At 33.1% G+C, this 15,755-nt stretch overlaps 1 protein-coding gene across 1 annotated transcript in view; it reads left to right on the forward strand.

The window, feature by feature from the left end:
• LOC145317491 (protein Wnt-4-like) overlaps positions 1-11,050 on the forward strand; it is a 42,673-nt gene extending 31,623 nt beyond the window's left edge. Inside the window, exons 4-8 of the mRNA XM_080158597.1 lie at positions 44-381; positions 475-618; positions 7,481-7,579; positions 9,226-9,432; positions 9,959-11,050. Coding sequence (XP_080014723.1) covers positions 44-381; positions 475-618; positions 7,481-7,579; positions 9,226-9,432; positions 9,959-10,120 — 950 coding nt within the window. The 3' untranslated portion in view covers positions 10,121-11,050. The remainder of the gene's footprint in view (positions 1-43; positions 382-474; positions 619-7,480; positions 7,580-9,225; positions 9,433-9,958) is intronic.
• Positions 11,051-15,755: the final 4,705 nt, after the last annotated feature.

The raw sequence follows: 15,755 nt of genomic DNA on the forward strand, positions 1-15,755 counted from the left end.
TTCTTTATTTATTTGCATTTGACTTTTGTGTCCTTTTTTGTAGATCGCCGAAACACTGAAACGCTTCTTTCCACGGATCTGAACACTGTTACCAACGAGGTGCCTCTGAACAGCACAGTCAACGTTGAGACCGCCGACACCAATGATCTCGTCAAGAAGGTTGAGAAGGAGTTGAGGGCTAAGAACAAGAACAAAAGCAAGTGGGCAGCAGCCCTGGGTCCCTACCCAGTGGTGTCACCGGGTACAAGAGAGGCAAGCTTTGTGCATGCTATATCCAGTGCGGGTGTGGCCCATGCAGTCACGAGGTCGTGTTCCAGCGGAGAGCTGGAGAACTGTGGTTGTGACAGGTCACTCAGAGGCATGTCTCCAGAAGGATTCCAGGTAAAGAAAAGTTTCATAGATTTTAAATCAGCATATTTTTAAATTTTTAATGTATTGGCGTGGAATAACATTTTGATAATGTTTATTGTTCAGTGGTCTGGCTGTTCTGACAACGTGGACTTTGGTGTGACCTTCTCCAGAACCTTTGTGGACGCCCAGGACAGGCGCAAGAGCAGGAAGAATCCCAAGAACCCCATCCCTCTCATGAACCTTCACAACAACGAGGCTGGCAGAAAGGTAAAAAAAACGAAGATGTATGTTGTGCCTGTAATAAATGACGTCATACAATACAAATGACCAATGATAGGCTAATACTCATACTAAATTACTAATGGTAGGCCAGTAGTATACATTCCAATTGACCATTGGTAGACCTGTGTGACGTCATTTTTACAGGGACTATAAAAAGCTTCTATTAAAACCTTTTATTCTATTTTCACTGACTCTAGATTATAATGAGACCTTAATTTTTATGTATTTTGTCACTAAAGGTTAAGCAACAAAAATAAAAATTAAGAAACTTTAATTGTAAATTATTACCTCAAGCCACAATATAAACCATTCATTAGATAGAAAGAGAGTTTACCTAATGATCATTAATAACATAATTCTTAATTACCCATGTGCGTGTGTGTGTGGGTGGGTGGGTGCGTGTGTGTGGGTGTAAGTATGTGTGTGTTTAATTTTGTGGGTGTGTGTTAGTGTGAATTTTCTCTGAGACGTAATTAATGGGATTCACTTTAGGTCTTTGGAGACAATTTTTCAAAGTAACTTTTTTATTCTGAAAAAAATGTTGCTTTTACAAAATATATCTTTAGAGAAATATATATATTTTTTTATTTTGGGGGGGGGGGAATTATTAAACTTCTTTTTTTCTCCTCGTAATTTGTCCATCCGGACCAGGGGTGAATTTATGCCCAGGGCGGAGATATTAACGCCAAATATCTGGGCTTTATGACTTTTATTAACTGACATACTAGAAGGGGGGAATTCAGTATTACCATATTAATTAAAAACAACCCACTTTTAGGCGTTTTAAAGCATCTTATTAAAATATTTAAGAAACATTAAAAAAAATCTACAAAAGAGCTTAAATTTATGAGTTAAATAGAGTATTAAAAATTAATTTAAATAAAACTAATATTAAATTAAAATACAAATCATAAGAATCGTGAAAAAATTTATCATGTTGTGTAGAAACCAAAATATTTGTTAGCCCTGTCAAAAAATGGTTCGTTAAAGATGACAAGGATTCATAGTTTTTGGGTTATTTCAAACAAAATTCAGGGTTACCAACACAAAAAGTCAGTGATATTTTTGAAATGGGACACAGAAAAAAATATTTTGCTTGAACTTTAAATATTGCAAAATAATGCAGAAAAAATGTATTGTTTTCAGTTATTAAAAAAAAATAAATGAAATTGACTTTAAAAAGTTTGGAAACCCTGCTTTGGTCCTATAACTTGATTAGAGGTGGTTACCTTTTGTGGTCTAGAGGTTTTTACAGGATCATACCTTTCCTTCTCATAGGCAGTTAATGTTGTAGAAAATGGGGAGGGGGTAGGGCGTGTGGTAGCCCAATTATATCATTTGCAATCCTATGTGCAGGTTTCACACAATTTTCTGGGCTTTCACATTTAACCAAATTTAATTATGATAATGAGAGAAAGGGGGGGGGGGAGGAACTAGCCTGACTCAAAATTTTAGAGCTATTTTCCACTGATGATTTTTTGGCATCAATAAAAACTACAATCAATGAATGAAGAAAATATATACAGGCTTAGGGGAATTAATTAGTCAAAAATTTGCGTCGCTCACTCTATGGGATTGAATCATTTGTGACCAAATAAACAAAAATCATTGTCTGCTAGAAATTCCTTTTTAAGTGCGCAGAGTATTAGGTTAAGCACTTAACTTAATAGTAACATGATCCGAGTATTTTGTCTGATTGACCATCTAGTTAGATATATCCAGTATCTAATCAACCTAAAATATTTTAGACCCGGGCTATTTTAAATGAGAAATAAACGTTTCCTCCCTATAATTCAAAATAGAGATATTGTTTTCAATTGCCCACATACACACACACACACACACACACAAAATCATCCTAAAGGCGTTGCAAACAAACTTTGGTCATTCAATATAATTAACATAACTGAGAACAGTTTTTTTTTGAACAAATTGCAGGTAAAAAATTATAACTATTGATATAAAATTTAATTGTTTGACAATTAATTCTAAGATGCCGATAAAAAATATTCCTTTAGACCACACACATACCTACACACACACACACACACATACACACACACACACAAATATATTATTAAAAAGATAAATAATTTCATGTAAAAGCTCAATTAATTTCACGTCAGTACAAAAAAATATTTTTTCTTGAAGAATTTGAACAAATTATTCTAATTTTGTTTAAAAGTCAACTATATTCTGAAGATAAATATCTACATATATATTTATATTATTATTTATCTATTTTTATATAAAATTGATATATATTGGTTTGTCTAAGTGAAGTATATTTATGAAAACACTTGAGAGTATGACATAAATACTTACTCTGTTTTTCCTAGTATACAAGTTGACATATTTGTAAAATACAAAGTTAGATGAAGTCTGTCCGTCTGTCTATTTATAGCTTCAGATTTCTGGTTTCTTTTAAGGAAACAACATATTTTCAATTTATCCTAAATCTTAGATTATTTATATATAAGGAATAGAAATCATTGAAATTAAAATGGGTTGTTTCAATAAAGCTGCAAAAGTTCCAAAAAGTAAAATTATAAATATTAGAGTTTTAGTCATTTTTCCTTGCTTTATTTTAGATTTAGAATTGACATACTATTACAAAAAATAGCTCAAAACCTTCACGGGGTCATAGTTGAGCTTCTATTGAAAACAGTTTTTATTAAATCAATTGATGAAACACAATTTATGAGATTTCTTCATATTTCCCTTTGAAAGTTGTACGTCCTACTGTGATAGTTTACTTAACATGTTTATCCATATGGAGCTATACCCCTGCTAATCAGGGATCTAAAGGGATAAGACAATGGCCGATAAATTGATGTCGTCCCAATGATGATCCACAAAATCACCCCTTCTGTAGATTAAAAATGTGGTTGAAACGTTTTAACACTCTTAATCAATCAATCAAAATTTACCAAAGTCCCCAAAGTTAGTAAGCCAACGAGTAAGAAAATTTGGGGACTAGTGTAATAAACAGCCCATTGTCCCCTCTCTCTCTGGCTGCTACTACTCACTGATGCCATATCAATCAACATTCTATCATATGTGAGAATCAAATGAAAGTGTCATTTCATACAATAAACTATAATTGTTTATGTTAAGATGGCAAGGGGGGAGATTTAAGATATTTAAAACCCTTTTTGGCATGTCGTGGTTAAAATCAATTTTTCAGTATTAATTTTCTTTTTAATATCCTGGAGGGATGAAACTCTGTGTGGGTGCGACCATTTTTTTCTAGCTGATGAGGGTGGGTGGGCGAATTCCCCCACCTCCCCTCTACGACCCCCCCCCCCATTGTTTTTCAAACTTTTTACCCCCTCCCCCCAAACATCTCTATTGAAATGAAATGGTCTGAATTTTTGAGGATAATTATATGTTAGAGAGAGACTAATAGCGATACAACACGTTAAAACGCCCCGCAAAGGTGCAAATTTTCTAAAGCTAGGTTGGTATATTTGGTGTACAGGGTGATTCTTCATCAACCTATACATATATAAAAAGCCCCGGGGCTGGTGACTAAATTATACCCTTTTAGTAAATTATGTCTCTTTTAGAACTTTTTTTTTGACTCGTATACTACATGTGTTCGCCCTATCAATATATTTTTGAGGGAGGGGGGCAAATATAATTCTAGAATGTTGTTTAAAAGGGTAGGGCAAAAGTTTTTTTTATCACACCCGGAGGTATTTTTGAAACACTTAATCTGGTCTGGTTAGGTGCTCAAGTATTCACGCTCTTCCCCTCGGGGTAATTAGTGAATTATTTAGTAAAAGCTTCCACCAAAAAGTATTACTCATAAAGTAATATAATTAAATATATTTACGAAGTATTAAGTTTTCAAATGACCTAAAACATTTTAATATTTCAATATCTACTGAACCGATTGAGTTATCTATTTTTGTGGCACCTTCACATAGGGGATGGTTTAATGCTAGTTTATTTTTAGATTTAATGCTTGGGTTTTAGACTATTTTTATGCAACCCTCCCTATCCCTCCGAATATAGAGCCCCTAGATGTAAGGGGCGTGACTGCTAGTAAAATAAAAAGTAATGAGTTAATATAAGCATGTATAGCTGGGAGCTATAATTTTAATGGACCAAAATATTCTACACCTTACTTGAGATATCTTTATTTAACAAATGGGATGTTTGGAAGACGAAGAAAGTCCCTCAATGAAGTCATAAAAATGAGGGACGAGGAGAGGAGGAGTGGGAAAGAAAACGCCTAAAAAAGAGATGGATAATCCCTCGTTTTCATGACATAAGATGCTGATTTTTTGAGGGACTTTCTTCGTCTTCGATGTTTGTATGTCTTTTTGTTGTTGGTATAACTTTACAACGGTTGAATATGTTTTATTCTGGGTTTTTGGAGTTTAATTAAAACTTCATAATTGATATGGATTGATAGAAAATGACGTAGTGACGGACGTTTGGACGTACCCTATTTATATCGGGTACATGCACATATACAAGTGAATGAATTTATTAAATTCCACCAAATCAGTGAACACGATATCCATCTTAATAATGACAATAGGAGCATTTTGTTCTCTACATGTTGCTCTATAGTTGGGCTGGGGTGGGGTGGTAGGCAAATATTCGGAACTTTACAGTGGCGTTTAAATTCAGTTTAATTTGATGTATTATCCTATCAATTTAAACATCTTTATTCATAAAAATGTTATGTTTTTTTAGCAAAGTTACTATTTACCTTACCTTGTCTGTCAGTACGAAATGCCATGAGCTAAATTGGATTTATTTAAGCTAGACGACTGAAATATCTATAATTTCTTGTGATGTTTTCTTCGACTAAATGGATATTGTCATCCTTGAAAAAATCAACCAAAAAATTAAAGGAAGTAAAATTTTATATTTTACAAAAAAATCGTAAAATTTTAGTATTGTTTAGTAAGAAAACGCATGAAATAAACAAGATTTTATCAAGACGAGCATAGGTATAATAAGAATTATTAAAAGTTGAGCTTCTATCATAATAATGTAAGAAAATAAGAAAATGTTTATGTTTCATATTGTTCTTTATAACTTTTTGTAGGTTAATAATTGGGTAAAGTTTTGTAGAGTGGTCAAACTATAAAAATGAATAAGTACTTCCACATCCAATATTAACAATAAAACTTTTTCTATTTTATCATAATATATGTCTGTTTATATATATGCTTTTTAGACTATCTATATTTTTATGATTTTTGCGTTGTTGTGTATATTAAAGTAGCTTTACAAAGTGTCTGAAAAAATTAGCCGTCTGACGTCATAAAAATACGTCTAAATCCATCTTTTTTTTAGGGGTTTCCCCTTCCCACTTCTCCTCTCATCCCTCATTTTATGACGTCACACGGCTGATCTTTCCAGACACTCTGTAAATCTTCATATAAAAAATTTGATAGCCTTTCCCATTTCTCCTCCCCTGAATACGCTGACTTGTATATTAGCCTGGTACAATACTCTCATGTATTGTCTGCCTGTCTTCACAGTTGTCATTTTCCTCCGCCCAATTTTTCCCCAATTCACCCCCCCTCCATATTTTATTTTTCATATTATTTCCCCCCTACTTGACATATTCCCTCCACTCTCTTCCTCTATGATCCTAGTGTCTTATGAGAGGGGGGCTGTCAAATCCTCCCCCCCCCCCATTCCCTTGTTCTGGAATGTGCCATCACTTGTGTATTAGCTAAGCACTTAGGATCTAAAAGCACAATATAATGGCTGTGTATATGGGTCCAACATACACACACACTCACACACACACACACACACACACACACAATCATAGAAATAGTAAGACATTCTATAATATAGATAAGTAACAACAACAAAAATATTGTAAGAAAATATCACCATTATCCCAAGCAGGGAGGGGACAATGGACTGTTTATTAAACTTGTCCCCAAAGTTTTTTTAATTACGTTTTCTTATTAGTTGGATAACAACTTTGGGGACTTTTATTCAATTTCTATTGGTTGGTTCATTAAGTTGAGTGTCCAAACATTTCAAACACTAATTATAAACTACAGAAGGGTTAAGTTTGTTTATAATCACTGGGGATGTATATCACCCTTTAGATCCCTGCCACCATCCTGTCCTTGCCTCATAAATGTGACAGAAAAACCATTTGTAGACCCAGGCCACATAATAAAGAAGCACTTTTATTGCACTTAATGTTAAATTATAGAACACAATTTTGTAGGAAATCAAACTGATTTGAATAACAATAGTTTTTATTCTTTCTACTTCTTGAATTCTACAATTTTAAGGACAAATTTTGATGTGAAATAAAACATTGTTTTCAACTCTTCTTTTTACTCAAAACAAAGGTTTTAAAAAATGATCCTTATGATCTCAAATTTTGTGACAAGTCCAATGACACATTTTAGAATTCTCAAATAAGGTGTAAGAAATAAGTCATGAATTGTTTATCTTCATTATAGTACACTTTTTGGGGGAATTTTATCTTGAAATTTTAATAAAAAATCTAATGAAAAGTTGAAAGAATCTGAAATAATCTGACTGACAGTTTTCCAATCAAAACTTTTCCAGCTCAACATTTTAATGAAATGCAAAATTTGTTCAATTTCCCAGGGATGCAGCACCCCTGTCCTAGACCCCTATAAAGGAGATGAAAATTATGATAAATATTTACAACTCGACCGGGCTCTATATCACTGTAATTTTAAAAAGAAAATCCAAACAAATGTGCAGCTTAGTTTTCAACACTTAAACTTTTAGGACGAGGCACAAATTGTAAATTTTTATACATTATCATATGCATATTTTTATATTTGCATTTTTTATATTTAATTTTATTTTATTTTAGTTATTGGAGAAGAATATGAAAGTTGAATGCAAATGTCATGGAGTTAGCGGGTCCTGTGAACTTAAAACTTGTTGGAGATCCTTGGCTTCATTTAGAATGGTAAGTTTTACAATTTCAAATTAGAGCAGGGAATAATAATATATCAAATACTAGCGGCTACTCCCCTAGCATTAAGGGGTTCTGTATTCAAAGTGGCAAAGAGGGGCAAGAAAAATAGCTCAAAACTATCCCTAAACTCAAATCTATCAATGAAATAGCCTAAAACAATCACAGGACCTGGTTAAAGCTTACCTAAAAATTAGAACCCAATCAGGTCAGTAGTTATTGAGATCTCAAGCTTCAGACAAAAAATCCTTACTACTTTACTTCTTTACAGTATCCTAATTAGGGTAAGAAAGTGTTTGTGCTACCAGGGGGTGAGAAAGACAAATTTTTTTTATTTTCTAAAAAAAAGATTTTGTAAAGACTTGATTAGGATTTTTAACTGTTTAACTAATTATACACCTAAACATTGCTGTCAATACTGTCCCAAATACAATTAGTTTTTTTTTTAACATCCCAATCTCCTCTTATTAAGGGAGTGGAAAGGGGTAACAAGAAAAATGGCTATTTTTTGTGTTTCCTTAATGTGTAGGGGGTGGGGGGGGGGGGGATAAGTTACTATTGAACATTAGTAAAAGTTATAGACTTTTTTGGGTGTGTGTAATGTATAGGTCTCCGTGGGTGGTGTGTGTACCCCTTCCCCCCCCCCCCCCCCTATTCACATTTTATGTTCCTGGTGTGAATTAGCAGAATGGTTGTCACCAATAGTAGCGTAGCCAAGGGGGGGGGGGGCCATTTTCAATTGTCGTAATCAGGGGGCGTCTTTCATACTAGTATCGTAATTACGAAAAGAATATAAGTCATAGGAAGCTTTTTTGTCTTACGCAAAGGATTTCGCTAACCTGTTAACTGATATGGTTCTTCTTTCTAATGAAGATTCTTATAGGTCCTTGGATAACTTAAACTATTTTTGCATTTCATATCACTTTGGAAATATAGGGCCCCTAGATGCTAGGGGCGCAGCCCCTAGTTATTTTAAAAGTAAATAAAAATAAATGATTTTTATTAATTCTTTTAACATGTGCGCTTTTTGCAGTATTTGATATTTCAATACAGTTCTATTGAAAGTTGAAAATATATTTATGAATTGAAAATTTAGTCACAGTAACTTACACTTGCTTCGCTGGGCTCACACGCAGACACACACACACACACACTAACATTACACAGAACCACCCATAAAGATCCATAAACTAACTTTTTACTCCTTCTAATTCCTATTACTTAAATCCTTAATTTCGCATTTAAAATTCTATTGCATTAAAAGACAATAAACAATTGACCTTTTATTTAACCTTTTAGGGGCTAAAATGTCAATAATTAAGGTGCAGTTCTTTTCAAAACAGACCCTTCCCCCTCTCCTCTAAATTACTCTTATATTGCCTTTTGATAATAGATTTCAATTCTACTGAAAATTTACTTCTAGATTTTTCCAACCCCCCCCCCCTCCCCCTCCTCCTTCCTCTACCAAAAAAGTGATGAAAATGAGGAACTGTTAGCCGCAAAATAACCCACAAAAGCTGCAAATTTACTTGTTTCCTGGTCAAGTAAAGGCTTCGTTTAAACAAAATTCTAACCAAAACTAAAAAACAAGGGACACTTTAATAAAATAAAATTTTGAATTTAATATTTTTTATTTCTAGATCGGAGCCATGTTGAAGGAAAAGTTCGACGGCGCCCACGAGGTGAAGCAGAAGCGCAAGAACGGACGGCGGATGCTGCAGCCCAAGTACCACAGGTTCAGGCCCCACGCCGACACTGACCTCGTGTACCTGGTGACCTCCCCCGACTACTGCGAGACTGACTTCATGCGTGGCAGTCTTGGTACCAAAGGACGAGAATGCAATCCGGTAAGTTTCTCATTTTTTCAAGTTATTTCACAAAATTTAAGCATGAATGTCCCTTGAAAAGAAGAAGAATCCACTAAAACCAGAAATAAATGACATTATTTGACTGAGAAAAGAATTTACTTGTGGGCCTATAATGACCACAGACTTAGAAGGATCATGGCTTAAAACATTTACCCCATCCAATAGCTTTTGATTCAGTTTTTAAAATTATGTTTCTCAAGAAATTTATTTATTTATAAAGTAATGTATGGCTTATGCATACAATGGTTTACTCGATATTTATTAATATTAAGTGAAAAATTTAAAGTCTAAAAATAAGTTTAAAGAAGGTGCTTGGTTTAAACAAAGTTAAGAAATCAAATTTTCTACATACTTTAGAATTCTCTCATTCCAGAATAAAACACACACAAAGACATACACAAAAATGTATTTGAACTTTGCTGACCTTTAAAGTAGATTTATGAATCAGATTTTTTTAATGGAAACTTAATTTTGATGAAAACATAACTTCTATTATTTTTTTCAGACGTCTAAGGGTATTGACGGATGTGATTTATTGTGCTGTAACCGCGGCTACACAACCAGAAGAGAGAGAAGGAAGGAGAGATGTAAATGCAAGTTTCACTGGTGCTGCTATGTAGAGTGTGAGGAGTGTGTACGGGACGTACAAATATCCACGTGCAATTAAAGTTAACAATGTTAAAAGGATATAGACATCCCACTACTTCTAAACCAATTTGAAGCAGTGTTTTTTTTTATCAATATGTACTGCATATATGATTAAAAAATGACCATTTATAACTTGCACCATTGATATGACTTAAAAGTACAAACTTGAAACAATTGTACATACAATTTTATGTACAGTAATCATGTAAGTGAATATTTTATGTATTGTGAAAAATTAAATGCTAAAATTTATTCTTATGAAATCTCCTACCATTGCTAATGCTGCCCTAAATTTTGTGACAGCTTTCATCAGATTTCATTTAATTAAATCTAGACATTTTTGTATTCTATATGTTCTTATATAGAAATATATTTAATGTATTAAAGTGAAGAAAAGACAAATTCTATCTCTCTCCCTCTGAAAGTCATTTTATAAAAATGATAAAGATTTTTTAAAGCCAATGAGTGTAGCTAAGCGCACGGTAAATACCCTCTGTTGTACTGGAAACAATTTGCAACGCGGCATTGCGCTTGCCTGATAATTTGCAGCGCGGCATTGAACACGCTAGTGAATAAGCAAAACGCGGCAAATGCGCTTGCAGACTTGTTCTCCAGCTTGTCATTCATCCTGATCATATACCAAGGTTTCATCATGTAGATTAATAATTGCAGTATTTTTCAATTTATTCAATATTTATAAAAAACTAATAATATTAATGTTTGATTTTATTTTGTATTGAAAATATTAAGCTTGAAATTCTTGTGATTATAAGCTTAATATTCTGATTCTCAATATTAAATATTGTAATATGATTTGTTAATATTACATTCCATGACCTATATATAATATAATATTATCTTATTTTATGATTATAATGTAAATAATTATGTTATGTTAAAAACTATGTAGCTGTAAGACAGTCAATGTAATATAAAAGTTTAAGATAAACAATGTTTTGTTATTTTTAAGGTCGTTATGTTAGAATCAACTTAAATGAGTTTCTCAGATGTTATCCAAAAAAAATAATTTGTTTGATGAAAGGTGAAATGACACGCAACGCGGAACTTGGGATAGAATCCTAGCCCCATATAGCTCCCTCTTCCCCCTTTCCTTTTTCTGGCCTTTTGTGGAGCTTAAAACTACAATAACCCTGTTATATAAAGTAGTAAGGCTTTTTTTGTCTTAAGCTTAAGATTTCAAAAACTACTGAACTGATTAGGTTCTCCTTTTTAGTGAAGTTCACATAGTTACCAGGATGGTTTTAGGCTTTATTTTTTAAACTTAATCCTTGGAATGGGTTTTCTGCCTTCTTCTTACCCCTGTGGGATCAGAGCCCCTAGATTCTGTTGGGAGCATCCGCTAGTTTAATAATTGGTAAATGGGGCGGTTGGTAAATGTACCCTACTATCGATCTAGAGTATTTTGAAGAACTTCGAATGATAACTATTAAAAATTTGCTGCTATTTTTTCATAACAAAATGCCAATACTCGTCTCCAGCGCAAAATGTGTAATAGGTTTTTTTCGAACACAGTAATAGTGTCTGACTGATTATGACGTAACAAAAAAAAATAGCCAATGAGAGGCCACTATAAATTTTACCATTGGTCAATAACGGCCTCTCATTGGCTAATTTTTTTTGTTACGTCATAATCAGTCAGACACTATTACTGTGTTCATTTTTTTCTCGTGAAATTGTTCCCTCACACCAAACTAAAGACGTTAAAAATTGTACTTTCTCCATGGCTCTGTGTTATTAAGGGTTCTGTTTAAAAAAAATATCTACCCTTTTTTCGAATTTGTTTTATAAAAAAGGAGAAGGGAGTTTTAGTGCTCGATGGACACTTTGAGGAAAATCACCAAATATATTTTTTTTGCGTTAAATTAAAACCAATGATGAATAATCTGGTAATTTTGGTAAAAAATGAAATGGGCAAATTCTTTGAGTAATTTTTTGCTTTCACTAATTGACGCGCGCTATATAACTTTTCCTGTAGTCCAAGTTTCATATAAAAAGTTTAATATATAAATAATTGAAATTTGCATTAAAAAGTTACATTCATTCACATGGCAAAAATGCTTGTGGTTCATGTTTTCAATTTTAAAAAGGTATATAATTTTTAAAAAGTATATAAGGTTGCGTGATTTTTAGTATGTTACCGAAGGTTTGGTGATTATACTTTATCGTAAAAAAGTGTAATATTCAAGGAAGCTTGATATTTGTCATGTTTATGTTAGAAACTGTTTTAAACACATTTCTTTAATAAGAATTTAAAAAGATTATATAGAATTTATGGAAGGAAGGCTGAAATAAAAAACCCTAGTACACCAGTATTGGTATTTTCGAGTATATGCACATCGTGTATGCCATATCGTATAACTATAAATTTGATAAATTCGCACAGAAGTGCGAAATTGTTGAGTGAACCATTGCTAACATATTAATTTTAAAAGTGAAACTTTTCTACAGGTTAAGATGTTGGCTTTGCTCAATTGTTAGTCAAAGCAGAATTTAGGCTTTGACTCGAAGCAGCTTTTAGTGCCTGACGTCATACAATAAAAATAAACAAGGTCAGTGTTTATTTTACCATTGGTCAATTAAAATATATACTCGCCTATCATTGGTAATTTGTATTATATGACGTAATTTTCTTTATAAGCGATATAAAATTGAATAAAAACGTAAAGTACATGACACATAATAGAAGAGCAGATAAAAGACTTGAGCATCTTAAAAGTCATTTATGCCCTTTGATTTGGAATAGACAATTACTGTTTTAATTAATATATGACCAAATCTCATAAAATCTCTTAGGCTAGCCCTAGAAGCTAGGGTTCCCCAAGTCTTACCTATTCTTTTATATCTTTGTAAGGATAATGAAACTCTAACTCCTTTCCTAGCCTCAAGAATTTTATAGGACTTGTTCCATTATGTGTGCTTCTTTTCTTAAATTTTAGGAATTAAAAAATATACATTTTCCTCTCATTAAAAGGAAGCTTCCATAAAATGAACAGGCAAGCTTTTAAGAAATTTTATTTTATGTTATTTGCCCAACTGAGCTGTGAGGCCAACTTTAACCAAGAGTAAATGAGTAAACAATGTAACGAACAGCCAGCTTTGACATATCAAACTTTGATGCTGCTATTGTATCAACATAAGACTATACTCATATTCAGTGGCGTGCGCAGGGTTTTGACACCTCCGTCTTATGATTTTTGACTCAACTTTAAGCATAAAGCGATGATGTTTGTTCGCTTTAGGAGTGTGTTATTTTATTTTCCGGGGGGGGGGGGGGGGGGGGTTGGATAAACCCACATAATCAACATACTCAAATATCCACACCCCTTTAAATTTGAGGGGCATGACTATTTAATCTTGACCCCCGCATGGCTGTTTTAGGAGGGTGAGGTAGAGAGTTGCAAGAGAGTGAAAAACTTGTATGTATATTTCTAACCCCCTTTATTTTGCCAGGGGGGTGGATACACCCCTTCTCCCCCTTCTGCAAGACTCTGCTTATTATTAAAAAATAGTTAAATAGTAGTTATACTATCGTTGTTATATAGCCAAAATGGATTTATTATTACTTGGATGTTATACCAGATTTTTATGTACTAAAGTGATGCTTGCAGCTGGCTTGAATAACGATCCTCCATACACCCTCTTTAGTCCATGTCTGCACCCACGACAAATTTTCCTATGTCATAATATCCATGTTTATTCTATATTCATTATTGCTAAGTCGATGTTATTTCAGTCATGGCCATTTCTACATTGTATCTCAACGAAATGATTCCAAGTTTGATAGGGTATGCAAAGGTGTTTCTTGATAAGAAATAAAATTTAGTTCCAACAATGACTGATTCATTTTAAATACACACAGTCAAACTTCCGACAATTTCTAACATATCTCATCTGACCCGGTCTAAGTAGTAGGATGATTGTCTTTTATTTCATACTTCTTGAACTTTTAATCTCATCTTTTTAGATGCAATCATTAAGAAATACATACAAAATTCTACAAGAAAAAAGCACCACACGCACCTTTCGAATTTTTTAAGCTCTAAATTGTGCTGTTGTTTTAGAAGATAACTAAAAACACCTGTTATAAATTTGATGCAAATTTTTACAGAGAATATTGACCTATAATACTTTTCATACTCCATCTCGTTGTTTTCCAAAATCAAGACACCCTGTATAAATGATATTACAATATTTATTAAGCTTTTATGTCTGTCAGTTAATATCTCACTATATAACAACTGAACAGATTTAGTTCCACATTGGAGAAGCTTCACATAGGTCCCTGGGATGTTTTGATACTCTTATAAAAGTATTATGATGTCTATCTGTTGTACCATAGGATCTCGCTAATCATTGAACCGATATGGTTCTTCTTTGCAATGCAATGTAGCAGTAGCTTCTTGTAGTTACTGGGAAGATTCTAAGTTATTTTTAAGGAGTGTACCTACCACCGTATTCCCCCTCCCCCCCAAAATTTTTTTTATTCAAAATTGCATACTGGGAGGTCGACTTTCCCTTACCCATCATAAGTGCCTCCAGAGGCCTCTAGGGTTGTAGCCGCTAGTTTATAAATTAAAGTGTTAGGATGGTTTTATGCTTCATAAAAATGGCCTTGAATTGTTTAGGAAAGATACTATTTCCTTCCTCCCCACCTACACACAGACACACACACACACACACAATCACATACACCCACACACACCCAAATAGAATATTTACGAAACTTTTGAGTCACAAAATAAATATTACAAATTTTAAAACAATATCAATAGTTTGTCAATTAAAGCTTAGTTTAGTTTCTTTAAACTTTTATTAATAATTTGAAACATTTTCTTTTGTTTCTGGTAGGGAGCTCCTGTACAGGTCACTTTGTCTGTTCGTTAGGCCGTAACGCTGTGGGAAAATGTATTATTAAAGATTGCTAAAATTTTCGGTGAAGATTCCTATGACATATTTTATTGCCCATTTATTATTTTATCCGTTTGGCTTTCGGTCATGTTTCTAAGACATAAAAAGACATAGGCTTTATCTTTAAAAGATTTCGTTATTTTTTGAGTTTTGCATATTCTCTCTCTTTCTTTTCTTTGTTTTGACAACTGAGCATCTGCTCTATGATTCAATTTGTCCGTTTGTCTAAAACGTTGTTCTTGTGCTTGGCTACTTAAGGATGTTGTCATCCTTGTTAGAGTTTGAGAAGTAAACATGATATGAAAGTATTTTCGTTCTTCTGTCTGTCTTTAAGACATACATTGGGTTATTGGGCCGTTTATTAGTCCCTTAAAGTTTGGGGACTTATATGGAATTTTGATTGGTTGGTTCATTAGTTCGTGCGTGTTCAAAAGTTTCAAAAATTAAGCGTAATATACAAAACCAGGTACTTTTGTGTATAATCATTGGAAATATACATAAATTTTTTGGACATTGTCTTATCTCTTTAGATCCATGCATGGCTCGTTTCTGTTCTTTGCACCGTAACATCGTTAGGGTTACATAGATAGTAGTAGATAGTAACTAAAAATAGCAATCAAAAAATAGTATCAAATGAGAATAAAATCTTTATTTGATTGTAACAATTTTCATATAATTTACAAACTTTTTAGATTAGAAATATTGACAATTTTCTCATAAGCTGA

Source organism: Acartia tonsa, chromosome 4 (assembly GCF_053477335.1).
Source record: "Acartia tonsa isolate MP-2025a chromosome 4, ASM5347733v1, whole genome shotgun sequence".
Lineage (NCBI taxonomy): Eukaryota > Metazoa > Arthropoda > Copepoda > Calanoida > Acartiidae > Acartia > Acartia tonsa.